The 15883-nt window shown below is 53.6% G+C and overlaps 1 protein-coding gene across 5 annotated transcripts in view; it reads right to left on the bottom strand.

The window, feature by feature from the left end:
• Positions 1-15883, bottom strand: part of LOC137667575 (tenascin-X-like) — a 60957-nt gene that overhangs the window by 31097 nt on the left and 13977 nt on the right. For all 5 annotated transcript variants that reach the window (XM_068408405.1, XM_068408404.1, XM_068408409.1 and 2 more), the window contains 12 exons: positions 15321-15614; positions 14161-14454; positions 12552-12845; positions 11362-11655; positions 9834-10127; positions 8678-8971; positions 7063-7356; positions 5662-5955; positions 4556-4849; positions 3385-3678; positions 1984-2277; positions 874-1167 (listed from right to left, as the gene is read on the bottom strand). In XM_068408405.1, the coding sequence (XP_068264506.1) occupies positions 874-1167; positions 1984-2277; positions 3385-3678; positions 4556-4849; positions 5662-5955; positions 7063-7356; positions 8678-8971; positions 9834-10127; positions 11362-11655; positions 12552-12845; positions 14161-14454; positions 15321-15614 (3528 nt within the window). The remainder of the gene's footprint in view (positions 1-873; positions 1168-1983; positions 2278-3384; positions 3679-4555; positions 4850-5661; positions 5956-7062; positions 7357-8677; positions 8972-9833; positions 10128-11361; positions 11656-12551; positions 12846-14160; positions 14455-15320; positions 15615-15883) is intronic.

The raw sequence follows: 15883 nt of genomic DNA, 5'->3' as shown, positions 1-15883 counted from the left end.
CAGAATCATAGGATCATTGAGGTTGGAAAAGACCTTTAAGATCATCAAGTCCACCCCTTAACCCAGCACTGCCAAACCCACCACTAAACCATGTCCCTCAGCACCACGGCTCCATGTCTTTTAAATCCCTCCAGGGATGGTGACTCCACCACTGCCCTGGGCAGCCTGTTCCAATCCTTGACAACCCTTTCCATGAAGAAATTGTCCCTGATCTCCAATCTAAACCTCCCCTGGGGCAACTTGAGGCCGTTTCCTCTCATCCTATCACTTGTGACTTGGGAGAAGAGAGCAACACTCACGTCGCTACACTCTCCTTTCAGGCAGCTGTAGAGAGTGAGAAGGTCTCCCCTCAGCCTCCTTTTCTCCAGGCTAAACACCCCCAGGTCCCTCAGCCACTCCTCACCACACTTGTGCTCCACACCCTTCAACAGCTTCGTTGCCCTTCTCTGGACTCGCTCCAGCACCTCAAGGTCTTTCTTGTAGTGAGGGACCTATCCCACAATCCATGCACTCTTCAATCCATCCATCCATGTATCCACCTTTTCTTCCATTCAGCCCATCAACCAAGGAAGAAAATATCCATTTTTTTCATCCAAGGATCGATACGTTATTCCATCCATCCATCCATCCACCCATCCATCCAACCAGTCAATCACACAAACAGCAAAAAGCTCATCCAAGTCTTCATCTTTCCATCCATCAACCCATCCCTTCATCCTTCCAACACCCACACACCCATCCATACATCCATCCCCAAATCAACACCCAAGCTGTTCCTGTTTCCCAAGAAGCCCAAGGCACCAACACGGGTCCTGCCCAAGCTTCTCTCCACTGCACACTCATGGTCCACAGGGTGCCCACACCCACCCTCACCTGTGACAGCATCAGTGGAGATGGGGCCCACACGTTTCCGACCCCACACCCCGTACAGGTTGAACTTGTAGCGGCGGGACGGTGACAGCCCAGGCACCGTCACCCTGCGGGAACCACCATCCACGGGCACCACCTGGGGCTGCCCTTGGCCATCCTTGTACTGCACCGTGAAGGAGTCAAAGGTGCCCTCGGGGACGCTCCACTCCAGCTCGACGGACTCGGGGGTGATGTGGGAGGCTGTGAGCTCGCCCAGGATTGGCTGGGGTGGTGGTTCCTCCTCTGGCTCTAATGGAGCTACAACAGGAAGGGCACAATGAAGGACATAAACATCCACATGTACGTCCATCTGTCTGTCCCTCCACCCATCCGTCCATTTTTGTACACAACCATCCATCCACACACTCATCTAATCATCCCTCCAGGTGTCACTTCACCCAAGCATCCACCAACCTGTCCTTCCATCCATCCTAAACACCGTTCCACCCATCACCCTTCCAACCATCCACACACACATCCTGCCACTCACCATCTCTCTGTCTATTCATCCACCTCATCATCCAACCATCAGCCAAACCACACAAACTAACCACCTACCTACTCATTAAGGCAGGAGGTTGGTCACCCATGTCGTCACCCATTCATTCATGCATGTCTTTGTCATTCCTTTCATCCACTCACCAATCCCTTCCTCTATCTGCCCATGCATCCTTCTCCCCGTCCTGTTCTCCATCCAACCATCTAGGCTTCCCTCCATCCAATCTCCCATATTTCCCTGCACTATTCCATCCGTCAGTTCTTGAATCCATTCCTCTACTCAACTGTCCTATCACCCACCCTTCCATCAATGCAACCATCCGTTCAGTCATGTAGCCACTCAACTGACTTATTCACCAACCATCCACCATCATCCATCCATCCAACCATCTCCTCGCCCAACAATCCCCACACTCATCCATCCATCCTTCCATCCCTCCCCTTCTCTAACCTGCACCCATCCCTAAGTCCATCCAACACTCAACACCCAAGAGATGGACCTTCTGGACAAGCTCCTGCCACACTCGAAACCCAGTGCCCAAAAGGGACATGGATGGAGACCGAAGCCACCCCCACCTGTGACAGCATCAGTGGAGATGGGGCCCACACGTTTCCGACCCCACACCCCGTACAGGTTGAACTTGTAGTGGCGGGACGGTGACAGCCCAGGAACCGTCACCCTGCGGGAACCACCATCCACGGGCACCACATGGGGCTGCCCTTGGCCATCCTTGTACTGCACCGTGAAGGAGCCAAAGGTGCCCTCGGGGACGCTCCACTCCAGCTGGATGGACTCGGGGGTGACCTGGGAGGCCGTGAGCTCGCCCAGGATTGGCTGGGATGCTGGTTCTTCCTTTGGCTCGGCTGAAGCTGCAGCACAGGAGAGAAGAAAGGGTAGAACTATCCCATCCATCCATCCACCCACCCATCCAATCACCCATCTCTCTATGGACTTTTTTCCATCCATCGGTCCTTTAATCCACACCTCCATTCCACCATCCAACCAACCAGATTCTCCTTCATTCCTCCAAACAAATGATCATCCAAGCAACCATTCCACCATCCGTTCATCCAACAACCATTCCACTCTTCCATCCAAATATCTGTCCACCCAACCATCCAATCACTCGTCCAGCCCATGAACCCAACACATCTTCTACCTGAGAATCACAGAATACTGAGATTGGAAAAGACCTTTAAGACCATCAAGTCCAAGCGTTAACCCAGCACTGCCAAGGCTACCACTAACCCATGTCCCTCAGCACCACATCTACACGGCTTTTAAATCCCTCCAGGGATGGTGACTCCACCACTGCCCTGGGCAGCCTGTTCCAGTGCTTGACAACCCTTTCCATGAAGAAATTGTCCCTGATCTCCAATCTAAACCTCCCCTGGGGCAACTTGAGCCCATTTCCTCTTCTCCTATCATTTGTTACTTGGGAGAACAGACCGTCCCCCACCTCGCTACACCCTCCTTTCAGGCAGTTATAGAGAGCGAGAAGGTCTCCCCTCAGCCACTCCTCATCACACTTGTGCTCCACACCCTTCAACAGCTTCGTTGCCCTTCTCTGGACTCGCTCCAGCACCTCAAGGTCTTTCTTGTAGTGAGGGACCTATCCCACAATCCATCCATCCACCCATCCATGTATCCATCTTTGCCTCCATTCCGCCCATCAACCAAGGAAGAAAATATCCATTCTCTTTTCATCCGAGGATCGATACAATATTCCATCCATCCATCCATCCAACCAGTCAATCACACAAACAGCAAAAAGTTCATCCAAGTCTTCATCTTTCCATCCATCAACCCATCCCTTCATCCTTCCAACACCCACACACCCATCCATACATCCATCCCCAATCAGCACCCAAAGCTGTTCCTGTTTCCCAAGAGGCCCAAGGCACCAACACGGGTCCTGCCCAAGCTTCTGTCCGCTGCAAACCCATGGGCCACAGGATGCCCACACCCACCCTCACCTGTGACAGCGTCGGTGGAGATGGGGCCCACACGTTTCCGACCCCACACCCCGTACAGGTTGAACTTGTAGCGGTGGGACGGTGACAGCCCAGGCACCGTCACCCTGCGGGAACCACCATCCACGGGCACCACCTGGGGCTGCCCTTGGCCATCCTTGTACTGCACCGTGAAGGAGTCAAAGGTGCCCTCGGGGACGCTCCACTCCAGCTCGATGGACTCAGGGGTGACCTGGGAAGCCGTGAGCTCGCCCAGGATTGGCTGGGGTGGTGGTTCCTCCTCTGGCTCTAATGGAGCTGCAACAGGGAGGGCACAATGAAGGACATAAACATCCACATCAATGTCCATATGTCTGTCCCTCCCCCATCTATCCATCCTCCATTTTTGTACCCAACCATCCATCAATACACTCAACTACTCATCCCTCCAGGTGTCACTTCACCCAAGCATCCACCAACCTGTCCTTCCATCCATCCTAAACACCGTTCCACCCATCACCCTTCCAACCATCCACACACACATCCTGCCACTCACCATCTCTCTGTCTATTCATCCACCTCATCATCCAACCATCAGCCAAACCACACAAACAAACCATCTACCTACTCATTAAGGCAAGTGGTTGGTCACCCTCCTCGTCATCCATTCATACGTCCATGTCTTCATCATTCCTTTCATCCACCCACCAGTCCCTTTCTCTATCTGCCCATGCATCCTTCTCTCCCTCCTATTCTCCGTCCAACCATCTGGGCTTACCTCCATCCAATCACCCATATTTCCCTGCACTGTTCCATCCATCGGTTCTTCAATCCATTCCTCTACTCAACCGTCCTATCACCCACCCTTCCATCAACACACCCATCTATCCAGTCAAACATCCCTTCAATCATGTAGCCACCCAAGTGACGTATTCACCAAACATCCACCGTCATCCATCCATCCAACCATCTCCTCACCCAACAATCCCCACACTCATCCATCCACCCACCCATCCATCCATCCTTCCATCCAAACATCCACCCAACCACCCCTCCCTCCCTCTCTCTTCCCTGCACCCATCCCTACATCCATCCAACACTCAACACCCATAGATGGCCTCGCTGGACAAGCTTCTGCTACAATCCAAACACAGCATCAAAAGGGGACATGGATGGAGCCCACACCCACCCTCACCTGTGACAGCATCAGTGGAGATGGGGCCCACACGTTTCCGACCCCACACCCCGTACAGGTTGAACTTGTAGCGGTGGGACGGTGACAGCCCAGGCACCGTCACCCTGCGGGAACCACCATCCACGGGCACCACCTGGGGCTGCCCTTGGCCATCCTTGTACTGCACCGTGAAGGAGTCAAAGGTGCCCTCGGGGACGCTCCACTCCAGCTCGACGGACTCGGGGGTGATGTGGGAGGCTGTGAGCTCGCCCAGGATTGGCTGGGGTGGTGGTTCCTCCTCTGGCTCTAATGGAGCTACAACAGGAAGGGCACAATGAAGGACATAAACATCCACATGTACGTCCATCTGTCTGTCCCTCCACCCATCCGTCCATTTTTGTACACAACCATCCATCCACACACTCATCTAATCATCCCTCCAGGTGTCACTTCACCCAAGCATCCACCAACCTGTCCTTCCATCCATCCTAAACACCGTTCCACCCATCACCCTTCCAACCATCCACACACACATCCTGCCACTCACCATCTCTCTATTCATCCACCTCATCATCCAACCATCAGCCAAACCACACAAACTAACCACCTACCTACTCATTAAGGCAGGAGGTTGGTCACCCATGTCGTCACCCATTCATTCATGCATGTCTTTGTCATTCCTTTCATCCACTCACCAATCCCTTCCTCTATCTGCCCATGCATCCTTCTCCCCGTCCTGTTCTCCATCCAACCATCTAGGCTTCCCTCCATCCAATCTCCCATATTTCCCTGCACTATTCCATCCGTCAGTTCTTGAATCCATTCCTCTACTCAACTGTCCTATCACCCACCCTTCCATCAATGCAACCATCCGTTCAGTCATGTAGCCACTCAACTGACTTATTCACCAACCATCCACCATCATCCATCCATCCAACCATCTCCTCGCCCAACAATCCCCACACTCATCCATCCATCCTTCCATCCCTCCCCTTCTCTAACCTGCACCCATCCCTAAGTCCATCCAACACTCCACACCCAAGAGATGGACCTTCTGGACAAGCTCCTGCCACACTCGAAACCCAGTGCCCAAAAGGGACATGGATGGAGACCGAAGCCACCCCCACCTGTGACAGCATCAGTGGAGATGGGGCCCACACGTTTCCGACCCCACACCCCGTACAGGTTGAACTTGTAGTGGCGGGACGGTGACAGCCCAGGCACCGTCACCCTGCGGGAACCACCATCCACGGGCACCACATGGGGCTGCCCTTGGCCATCCTTGTACTGCACCGTGAAGGAGTCAAAGGTGCCCTCGGGGACGCTCCACTCCAGCTGGATGGACTCGGGGGTGACCTGGGAGGCCGTGAGCTCGCCCAGGATTGGCTGGGATGCTGGTTCTTCCTTTGGCTCGGCTGAAGCTGCAGCACAGGAGAGAAGAAAGGGTAGAACTATCCCATCCATCCATCCACCCACCCATCCAATCACCCATCTCTCTATGGACTTTTTTCCATCCATCGGTCCTTTAATCCACACCTCCATTCCACCATCCAACCAACCAGATTCTCCTTCATTCCTCCAAACAAATGATCATCCAAGCAACCATTCCACCATCCGTTCATCCAACAACCATTCCACTCTTCCATCCAAATATCTGTCCACCCAACCATCCAATCACTCGTCCAGCCCATGAACCCAACACATCTTCTACCTGAGAATCACAGAATACTGAGATTGGAAAAGACCTTTAAGACCATCAAGTCCAAGCGTTAACCCAGCACTGCCAAGGCTACCACTAACCCATGTCCCTCAGCACCACATCTACACGGCTTTTAAATCCCTCCAGGGATGGTGACTCCACCACTGCCCTGGGCAGCCTGTTCCAGTGCTTGACAACCCTTTCCATGAAGAAATTGTCCCTGATCTCCAATCTAAACCTCCCCTGGGGCAACTTGAGCCCATTTCCTCTTCTCCTATCATTTGTTACTTGGGAGAACAGACCGTCCCCCACCTCGCTACACCCTCCTTTCAGGCAGTTATAGAGAGCGAGAAGGTCTCCCCTCAGCCACTCCTCATCACACTTGTGCTCCACACCCTTCAACAGCTTCGTTGCCCTTCTCTGGACTCGCTCCAGCACCTCAAGGTCTTTCTTGTAGTGAGGGACCTATCCCACAATCCATCCATCCACCCATCCATGTATCCATCTTTGCCTCCATTCCGCCCATCAACCAAGGAAGAAAATATCCATTCTCTTTTCATCCGAGGATCGATACAATATTCCATCCATCCATCCATCCAACCAGTCAATCACACAAACAGCAAAAAGTTCATCCAAGTCTTCATCTTTCCACCCATCAACCCATCCCTTCATCCTTCCAACACCCACACACCCATCCATACATCCATCCCCAATCAGCACCCAAAGCTGTTCCTGTTTCCCAAGAGGCCCAAGGCACCAACACGGGTCCTGCCCAAGCTTCTGTCCGCTGCAAACCCATGGGCCACAGGATGCCCACACCCACCCTCACCTGTGACAGCGTCGGTGGAGATGGGGCCCACACGTTTCCGACCCCACACCCCGTACAGGTTGAACTTGTAGCGGCGAGACGGTGACAGCCCAGGCACCGTCACCCTGCGGGAACCACCATCCACGGGCACCACCTGGGGCTGCCCTTGGCCATCCTTGTACTGCACCGTGAAGGAGTCAAAGGTGCCCTCGGGGACGCTCCACTCCAGCTCGATGGACTCAGGGGTGATGTGGGAGGCTGTGAGCTCGCCCAGGATTGGCTGGGGTGGTGGTTCCTCCTCTGGCTCGGCTGGAGCTGAAACAGAGAGGGCACAACTTAGGGCATAAAAATCCACGTCTCTCCATCCATTCATGCATCCATTTTTCTACCTGACCATCCATCCATCCTCCTCACACTCATCTAATCATCCCTCATGGTGTCACTTCACCCAAGCATCCACCAACCTGTCCTTCCATCCATCCTAAACACCGTTCCACCCATCACCCTTCCAACCATCCACACACACATCCTGCCACTCACCATCTCTCTGTCTATTCATCCACCTCATCATCCAACCATCAGAAAAATCACCCAAACCATCTACCTGCTCTTTAAGCCAGTTGGTTGGTCACCCATGTCGTCACCCATTCATTCATGCATGTCTTTTTCATTCCTTTCATCCATCCACCAACCTCTTTGTCTACTGGTCCATGAAAACTTCTCTCTCTCCCATTCTCCATCCAATCATTCATGATTCCATCCATCCAATCACCCATATTTCCCTGCGCTATTCCAGCCACTTGTCCTTGAATCCACTCCTCAACCCAACCATACTATCACCCAGCCTTCCAACAACACACCCATCTATCCAGGTAACCATCCATTCAATCATCTAGCCACCCAATCGACCTATTAACATCTACCCATCCATCCATTCCATCCAACCATCCATCCAGCTGATCACCCACCCACCAACCCATCCACGCAACATCCATCTCTCTACCTCTTGCTCCATCCAGACACCCAGGCCTCCAGCCCTCCCATCACCCATTCACCAGGACCAATCTTCCACCCAGCCAGGCATCCAGCCACCCAACCATCAACAGGCCCAGTTGTCACACCACCACTCTGTCCAGTTCTCCCTCTGCTTCCTATCCATTCATTCATCCCTTCACCAATCTGTCCAGCCATTCATCTCTCCACCTCTCTGTCCATCCATTCATCCATCCATCCATGCATTCGTCCATCCTTTGGACCATTCATCCATTCACCCCTCCAGCCATTCATCTCTCCCTCTGTCCACACAAGTGTTCATCCACGCATTTCACCCTCCGTGCAGCCGTGCTTCCAAACATCCATCCAACCACTCGTCTTCCCATCCACCTCTTCTCCATCTGGACAAGAATCCACCCATCCATCCAACCCTGAACCCACTCAAGCATTCACTTCTTCATACACCCATCCATCCATCCATCCATCCTTCCATCCACCCCTCCCTCCCTCTCTCTTCCCTGCTCCCATCACTAAGTCCATCCAACACTCAACACCCAAGAGATGGCCCCGCTGGACAAGCTCCTGCCACACTCCAAACACAGCGTCAAAAGGGGACATGGATGGAGCCCAAAGCCACCCTCACCTGTGACAGCGTCAGTGGAGATGGGGCCCACACGTTTCGGACCCCACACCCCGTACAGGTTGAACTTGTAGCGGCGGGACGGTGACAGCCCAGGCACTGTCACCCTGCGCGAACCACCATCCACGGGCACCACCTGGGGCTGCCCTTGGCCATCCTTGTACTGCACCGTGAAGGAGTCAAAGGTGCCCTCGGGGACGCTCCACTCCAGCTCGATGGACTCAGGAGTGACCTGGGTGGCCGTGAGCTTGCCCAGGATTGGCTGGGGTGGTGGTTCCTCCTCTGGCTCTAATGGAGCTGAAACAGAGAGAGCACAACACAGCGCATAACATCCACGTCTCTCCATCCATCCATGCATCCATCCATTTTTCTACCTGACCATCCATCCATCCTCCTCACACTCATCTAATCATCCCTCATGGTGTCACTTCACCCAAGCATCCACCCACCAGTCCTTCCATCCATCCTTAACACCGTTCCACCCATCACCCTTCCAACCATCCACACACACATCCTTCCACTCCATCTCTCTGCTCATTCATCCACCTCATCATCCAACCATCAGAAAAATCACCCAAACCATCTACCTGCTCTTTAAGCCAGTTGGTTGGTCACCCATGTCGTCACCCATTCATTCATGCATGTCTTTGTCATTCCTTTCATCCATCCATCCACCAACCTCTTTGTCTACTGGTCCATGAAAACTTCTCTCTCTCCCATTCTCCATCCAATCATTCATGATTCCATCCATCCAATCACCCATATTTCCCTGCACTGTTCCATCCTTCGGTTCTTGAATCCATTCCTCAACCCAACCGTCCCATCACCCACCCTTCCGTCAACACACCCATCTATCCAAGCAAACATCCTTTCAATCATCTACCCACCCAACTGACGTATTCACCAAACATCCACCATCATCCATCCATCCAACCATCTCCTCGCCCAACAATCCCCACACTCATCCATCCATCCATCCATCCATCCTTCCATCCAAGCATCCACCCAATCAGCCCTCCATCCCTCTCTCTTCCCTGCTCCCATCCCTACATCCATCCAACACTCAACACCCAAGAGATGGCCCCGCTGGACAAGCTTCTGCCACACTCAAAACCCGGTGCCCAAAGGGGACATGGATGGAGCCCACACCCATCCTCACCTGTGACAGCATCGGTGGAGATGGGGCCCACACGTTTCCGACCCCACACCCCGTACAGGTTGAACTTGTAGCGGCGGGATGGTGACAGCCCAGGCACCGTCACCTTGCGGGAACCACCATCCACGGGCACCACATGGGGCTGCCCTTGGGCGTCCTTGTACTGCACCGTGAAGGAGTCAAAGGTGCCCTCGGGGACGCTCCACTCCAGCTCGATGGACTCAGGGGTGACCTGGGAAGCCGTGAGCTCGCCCAGGATTGGCTGGGGTGGTGGTTCCTCCTCTGGCTCTAATGGAGCTGCAACAGGGAGGGCACAATGAAGGACATAAACATCCACATGTACGTCTATCTGTCTGTCCTCCACCCATCCGTCCATTTTTGTACACAACCATCCATCCATCCACACACTCAACTAATCATCCCTCATGGTGTCACTTCACCCAAGCATCCACCAACCTGTCCTTCCATCCATCCTTAACACCGTTCCACCCATCACCCTTCCAACCATCCACACACACATCCTGCCACTCACCATCTCTCTGTCTATTCATCCACCTCATCATCCAACCATCAGAAAAATCACCTAAACCATCTACCTGCTCTTTAAGCCAGTTGGTTGGTCACCCATGTCGTCACCCATTCATTCATGCATGTCTTTGTCATTCCTTTCATCCATCCACCAACCTCTTTGTCTACTGGTCCATGAAAACTTCTCTCTCTCCCATTCTCCATCCAATCATTCATGATTCCATCTATCCAATCACCCATATTTCCCTGCGCTATTCCATCCACTGGTCCTTGAATCCATTCCTCAACCCAACCATACTATCACCCAGCCTTCCATCAACACACCCATCTATCCAGGCAACCATCCATTCAATCATCTAGCCACCCAATCGACCTATTAACATCTACCCATCCATCCATTCCATCCAACCATCCATCCAGCTGATCACCCACCCACCAACCCATCCACGCAACATCCATCTCTCTACCTCTTGCTCCATCCAGACACCCAGGCCTCCAGCCCTCCCATCACCCATTCACCAGGACCAATCTTCCACCCAGCCAGGCATCCAGCCACCCAACCATCAACAGGCCCAGTTGTCACACCACCACTCTGTCCAGTTCTCCCTCTGCTTCCTATCCATTCATTCATCCCTTCACCAATCTGTCCAGCCATTCATCTCTCCACCTCTCTGTCCATCCATTCACCCCTCCATCCATTCATCTCTCCCTCTGTCCACACAAGTGTTCATCCACGCATTTCACCCTCCGTGCAGCCGTGCTTCCAAACATCCATCCAACCACTCGTCTTCCCATCCACCTCTTCTCCATCTGGACAAGAATCCACCCATCCATCCAACCCTGAACCCACTCAAGCATTCACTTCTTCATACACCCATCCATCCATCCATCCTACGAACCATCCCTCTCAACACCCAAGAGATGACCCCGCTGGACAAGCTCCTGCCACACTCCAAACTCAGCACCCAAATGCCACACGGATGGAGCCCAAAGCCACCCTCACCTGTGACAACGTCGGTGGAGACGGGGCCCACACGTTTCCGACCCCACACCCCGTACAGGTTGAACTTGTAGCGGCGGGACGGTGACAACCCAGGCACCGTCACCCTGCGGGAACCACCGTCCATGGGCATCACCTGGGGCTGCCCTTGGCCATCCTTGTACTGCACCGTGAAGGAGTCAAAGGTGCCCTCGGGGACGCTCCACTCCAGCTGGACGGACTCAGGGGTGATGTGGGAGGCTGTGAGCTCGCCCAGGATTGACTGGGATGGTGGTTCCTCCTCTGGCTCTACTGGAGCTGCAATAGAGAAGGCTCAATGCAGGGCATAAACATCCACATGTCTGTCCGTCCAACCATCCATCCATCCAGCTGATCACCTACCCACCAACCCATCCACCCAACCATCCATTCACATACCCATCTCTCCACCTCTTGCTCCATCCAGCCACCCAGGCCTCCAGCCCTTCCATCACCCACTTGCTATGAACAATCTTCCATCCATCCATCCATCCATCCATCCAACCTTCCAAACATCCGTCTCTCCATTCCACCTACGAAAATCCATCCCTCCATATTTCCATCAAATCCCTTTCCATGTAAATTTCTCCCCCAATTGGCCCTTGAATCCCTTCCTCCATTGACCCATCCAACCTTCTCACTGCTCACTCCTCTCACTAGACATCCAAAAACTCATCCATACCCTTCCATCCATCCACCCTTCCAGACTCCCATTGAAACATGCGTCCATCGACCATCCGAACCACATTTCAATCGGGAACCAGCCCAACTCTTCCAACGGTTCATCCACCCATTGATCCATCAGTCCCTCAATCCATCCTCCCATCCATTCATGGATGCAGTGAAGCACCCATCCAACGTTCCATCCATCTATCTTCTCAAGGCACCAATTACACATTTGCCCAACCTTCCATCCATCCATCCACTCAACTTTCCATGCATCCATCCATCCATCCATCCATCAGACCTTCCAGCCAACATTTCACCCACCCAACCTTACATCACTCAAACTTCCATCCATCTGTCCCTGTATCTTTCCAACCCAGCAGCACCCAAGAGATATTCCCAGTTCCCAACTGGCCCCAGGGGATCAGGACAGACCCCGACCCAGCTCCTGCCCTGCTCCATACCCAGGGCAACAAGGGGGCACAGATGGGGTCAACAGTCCCACTCACCTGTGACAGCGTCGGTGGAGACAGGGCCCACACGTTTCCGACCCCACACCCCATACAGGTTGAACTTGTAGCGGCGGGATGGAGACAGCCCAGGCACCGTCACCCTGCGGGAACCACCGTCCACGGGCACCACATGGGGCTGCCCTTGGCCATCCTTGTACTGCACCGTGAAGGAGTCAAAGGTGCCCTCGGGGACGCTCCACTCCAGCTCGATGGACTCAGGGGTGATGTGGGAGGCTGTGAGCTCGCCCAGGATTGGCTGGGGCGGTGGTTCCTCCTCTGGCTCGGCTGGAGCTGAAACAGAGAGGGCACAACTTAGGGCATAAAAATCCACGTCTCTCCATCCATTCATCCATCCTTTTTTCTACCTGACCATCCATCCATCCTCCTCACACTCATCTAATCATCCCTCATGGTGTCACTTCACCCAAGCATCCACCCACCAGTCCTTCCATCCATCCTTAACACCGTTCCACCCATCACCCTTCCAACTATCCACATACACATCCTGCCACTCACCATCTCTGTCTATTCATCCACCTCATCATCCAACCATCAGAAAAATCACCCAAACCATCTACCTGCTCTTTAAGCCAGTTGGTTGGTCACCCATGTCATCACCCATTCATTCATGCATGTCTTTGTCATTCCTTTCATCCATCCACCAACCTCTTTGTCTACTGGTCCATGAAAACTTCTCTCTCTCCCATTCTCCATCCAATCATTCATGATTTCATCCATCCAATCACCCATATTTCCCTGCGCTATTCCATCCACTGGTCCTTGAATCCATTCCTCAACCCAACCATACTATCACCCAGCCTTCCATCAACACACCCATCTATCCAGGTAACCATCCATTCAATCATCTAGCCACCCAATCGACCTATTAACATCTACCCATCCATCCATTCCATCCAACCATCCATCCAGCTGATCACCCACCCACCAACCCATCCACGCAACATCCATCTCTCTACCTCTTGCTCCATCCAGACACCCAGGCCTCCAGCCCTCCCATCACCCATTCACCAGGACCAATCTTCCACCCAGCCAGGCATCCAGCCACCCAACCATCAACAGGCCCAGTTGTCACACCACCACTCTGTCCAGTTCTCCCTCTGCTTCCTATCCATTCATTCATCCCTTCACCAATCTGTCCAGCCATTCATCTCTCCACCTCTCTGTCCATCCATTCATCCATCCATCCATGCATTCGTCCATCCTTTGGACCATTCATCCATTCACCCCTCCAGCCATTCATCTCTCCCTCTGTCCACACAAGTGTTCATCCACGCATTTCACCCTCCGTGCAGCCGTGCTTCCAAACATCCATCCAACCACTCGTCTTCCCATCCACCTCTTCTCCATCTGGACAAGAATCCACCCATCCATCCAACCCTGAACCCACTCAAGCATTCACTTCTTCATACACCCATCCATCCATCCATCCTTCCATCCACCCCTCCCTCCCTCTCTCTTCCCTGCTCCCATCACTAAGTCCATCCAACACTCAACACCCAAGAGATGGCCCCGCTGGACAAGCTCCTGCCACACTCCAAACACAGCATCAAAAGGGGACATGGATGGAGCCCAAAGCCACCCTCACCTGTGACAGCGTCAGTGGAGATGGGGCCCACACGTTTCTGACCCCACACCCCGTACAGGTTGAACTTGTAGCGGCGGGACGGTGACAGCCCAGGCACTGTCACCCTGCGCGAACCACCGTCCACGGGCACCACTTGGGGCTGCCCTTGGCCATCCTTGTACTGCACCGTGAAGGAGTCAAAGGTGCCCTCGGGGACGCTCCACTCCAGCTCGATGGACTCAGGAGTGACCTGGGTGGCCGTGAGCTTGCCCAGGATTGGCTGGGGTGGTGGTTCCTCCTCTGGCTCTAATGGAGCTGAAACAGAGAGAGCACAACACAGCGCATAACATCCACGTCTCTCCATCCATCCATGCATCCATCCATTTTTCTACCTGACCATCCATCCATCCTCCTCACACTCATCTAATCATCCCTCATGGTGTCACTTCACCCAAGCATCCACCCACCAGTCCTTCCATCCATCCTTAACACCATTCCACCCATCACCCTTCCAACCATCCACACACACATCCTTCCACTCCATCTCTCTGCTCATTCATCCACCTCATCATCCAACCATCAGAAAAATCACCCAAACCATCTACCTGCTCTTTAAGCCAGTTGGTTGGTCACCCATGTCGTCACCCATTCATTCATGCATGTCTTTGTCATTCCTTTCATCCATCCATCCACCAACCTCTTTGTCTACTGGTCCATGAAAACTTCTCTCTCTCCCATTCTCCATCCAATCATTCATGATTCCATCCATCCAATCACCCATATTTCCCTGCACTGTTCCATCCTTCGGTTCTTGAATCCATTCCTCAACCCAACCGTCCCATCACCCACCCTTCCGTCAACACACCCATCTATCCAAGCAAACATCCTTTCAATCATCTACCCACCCAACTGACGTATTCACCAAACATCCACCATCATCCATCCATCCAACCATCTCCTCGCCCAACAATCCCCACACTCATCCATCCATCCGTCCACCCATCCATCCTTCCATCCAAGCATCCACCCAACCACCCCTCCCTCCCTCTCTCTTCCCTGCTCCCATCGCTACATCCATCCAACACTCAACACCCAAGAGATGGCCCCGCTGGACAAGCTCCTGCCACACTCAAAACCCGGTGCCCAAAGGAGACATGGATGGAGCCCACACCCATCCTCACCTGTGACAGCATTGGTGGAGATGGGGCCCACACGTTTCCGGCCCCACATCCCGTACAGGATGAACTTGTAGCGGTGGGATGGTGACAGCCCAGGCACCGTCACCCTGTGGGAACCACCGTCCACGGGCACCACCTGGGGCTGCCCTTGGGCGTCCTTGTACTGCACCATGAAGGAGTCAAAGGTGCCCTCGGGGACGCTCCACTCCAGCTCGATGGACTCGGGGGTGATGTGGGAGGCCGTGAGCTCACCCAGGATTGGCTGGGATGGTGGTTCCTCCTTTGCTGGGGCCGGGGCTGCAAGACGGACAGCGCAATGCAGGACACGCTGGGGACAGACATGCATCCATCCATCCATCCATCCATGCATCCATCCATCAGTCCATCTGACTGTCCCTCCATCTCTTCACCCACTAATCACTCAAGTCACCCAACCACCCACCCTTCCAGCCATTTCCCATCGTCCACCCATCCACTCATGCATCCAATATCCCTTTGTCCGGCAATTCAGGCTGCCAGCCTGCCAGAACTGTGTCCTTCCACCCCTCTCGCCAGCCATCCCTCTT

This window comes from Nyctibius grandis, chromosome 10 (genome assembly GCF_013368605.1).
Source record: "Nyctibius grandis isolate bNycGra1 chromosome 10, bNycGra1.pri, whole genome shotgun sequence".
NCBI classification, from domain to species: domain Eukaryota; kingdom Metazoa; phylum Chordata; class Aves; order Nyctibiiformes; family Nyctibiidae; genus Nyctibius; species Nyctibius grandis.
The sequence above is the reverse complement of the archived record's forward strand: the minus strand, read 5'-3'. Positions and strand labels throughout refer to the sequence as shown.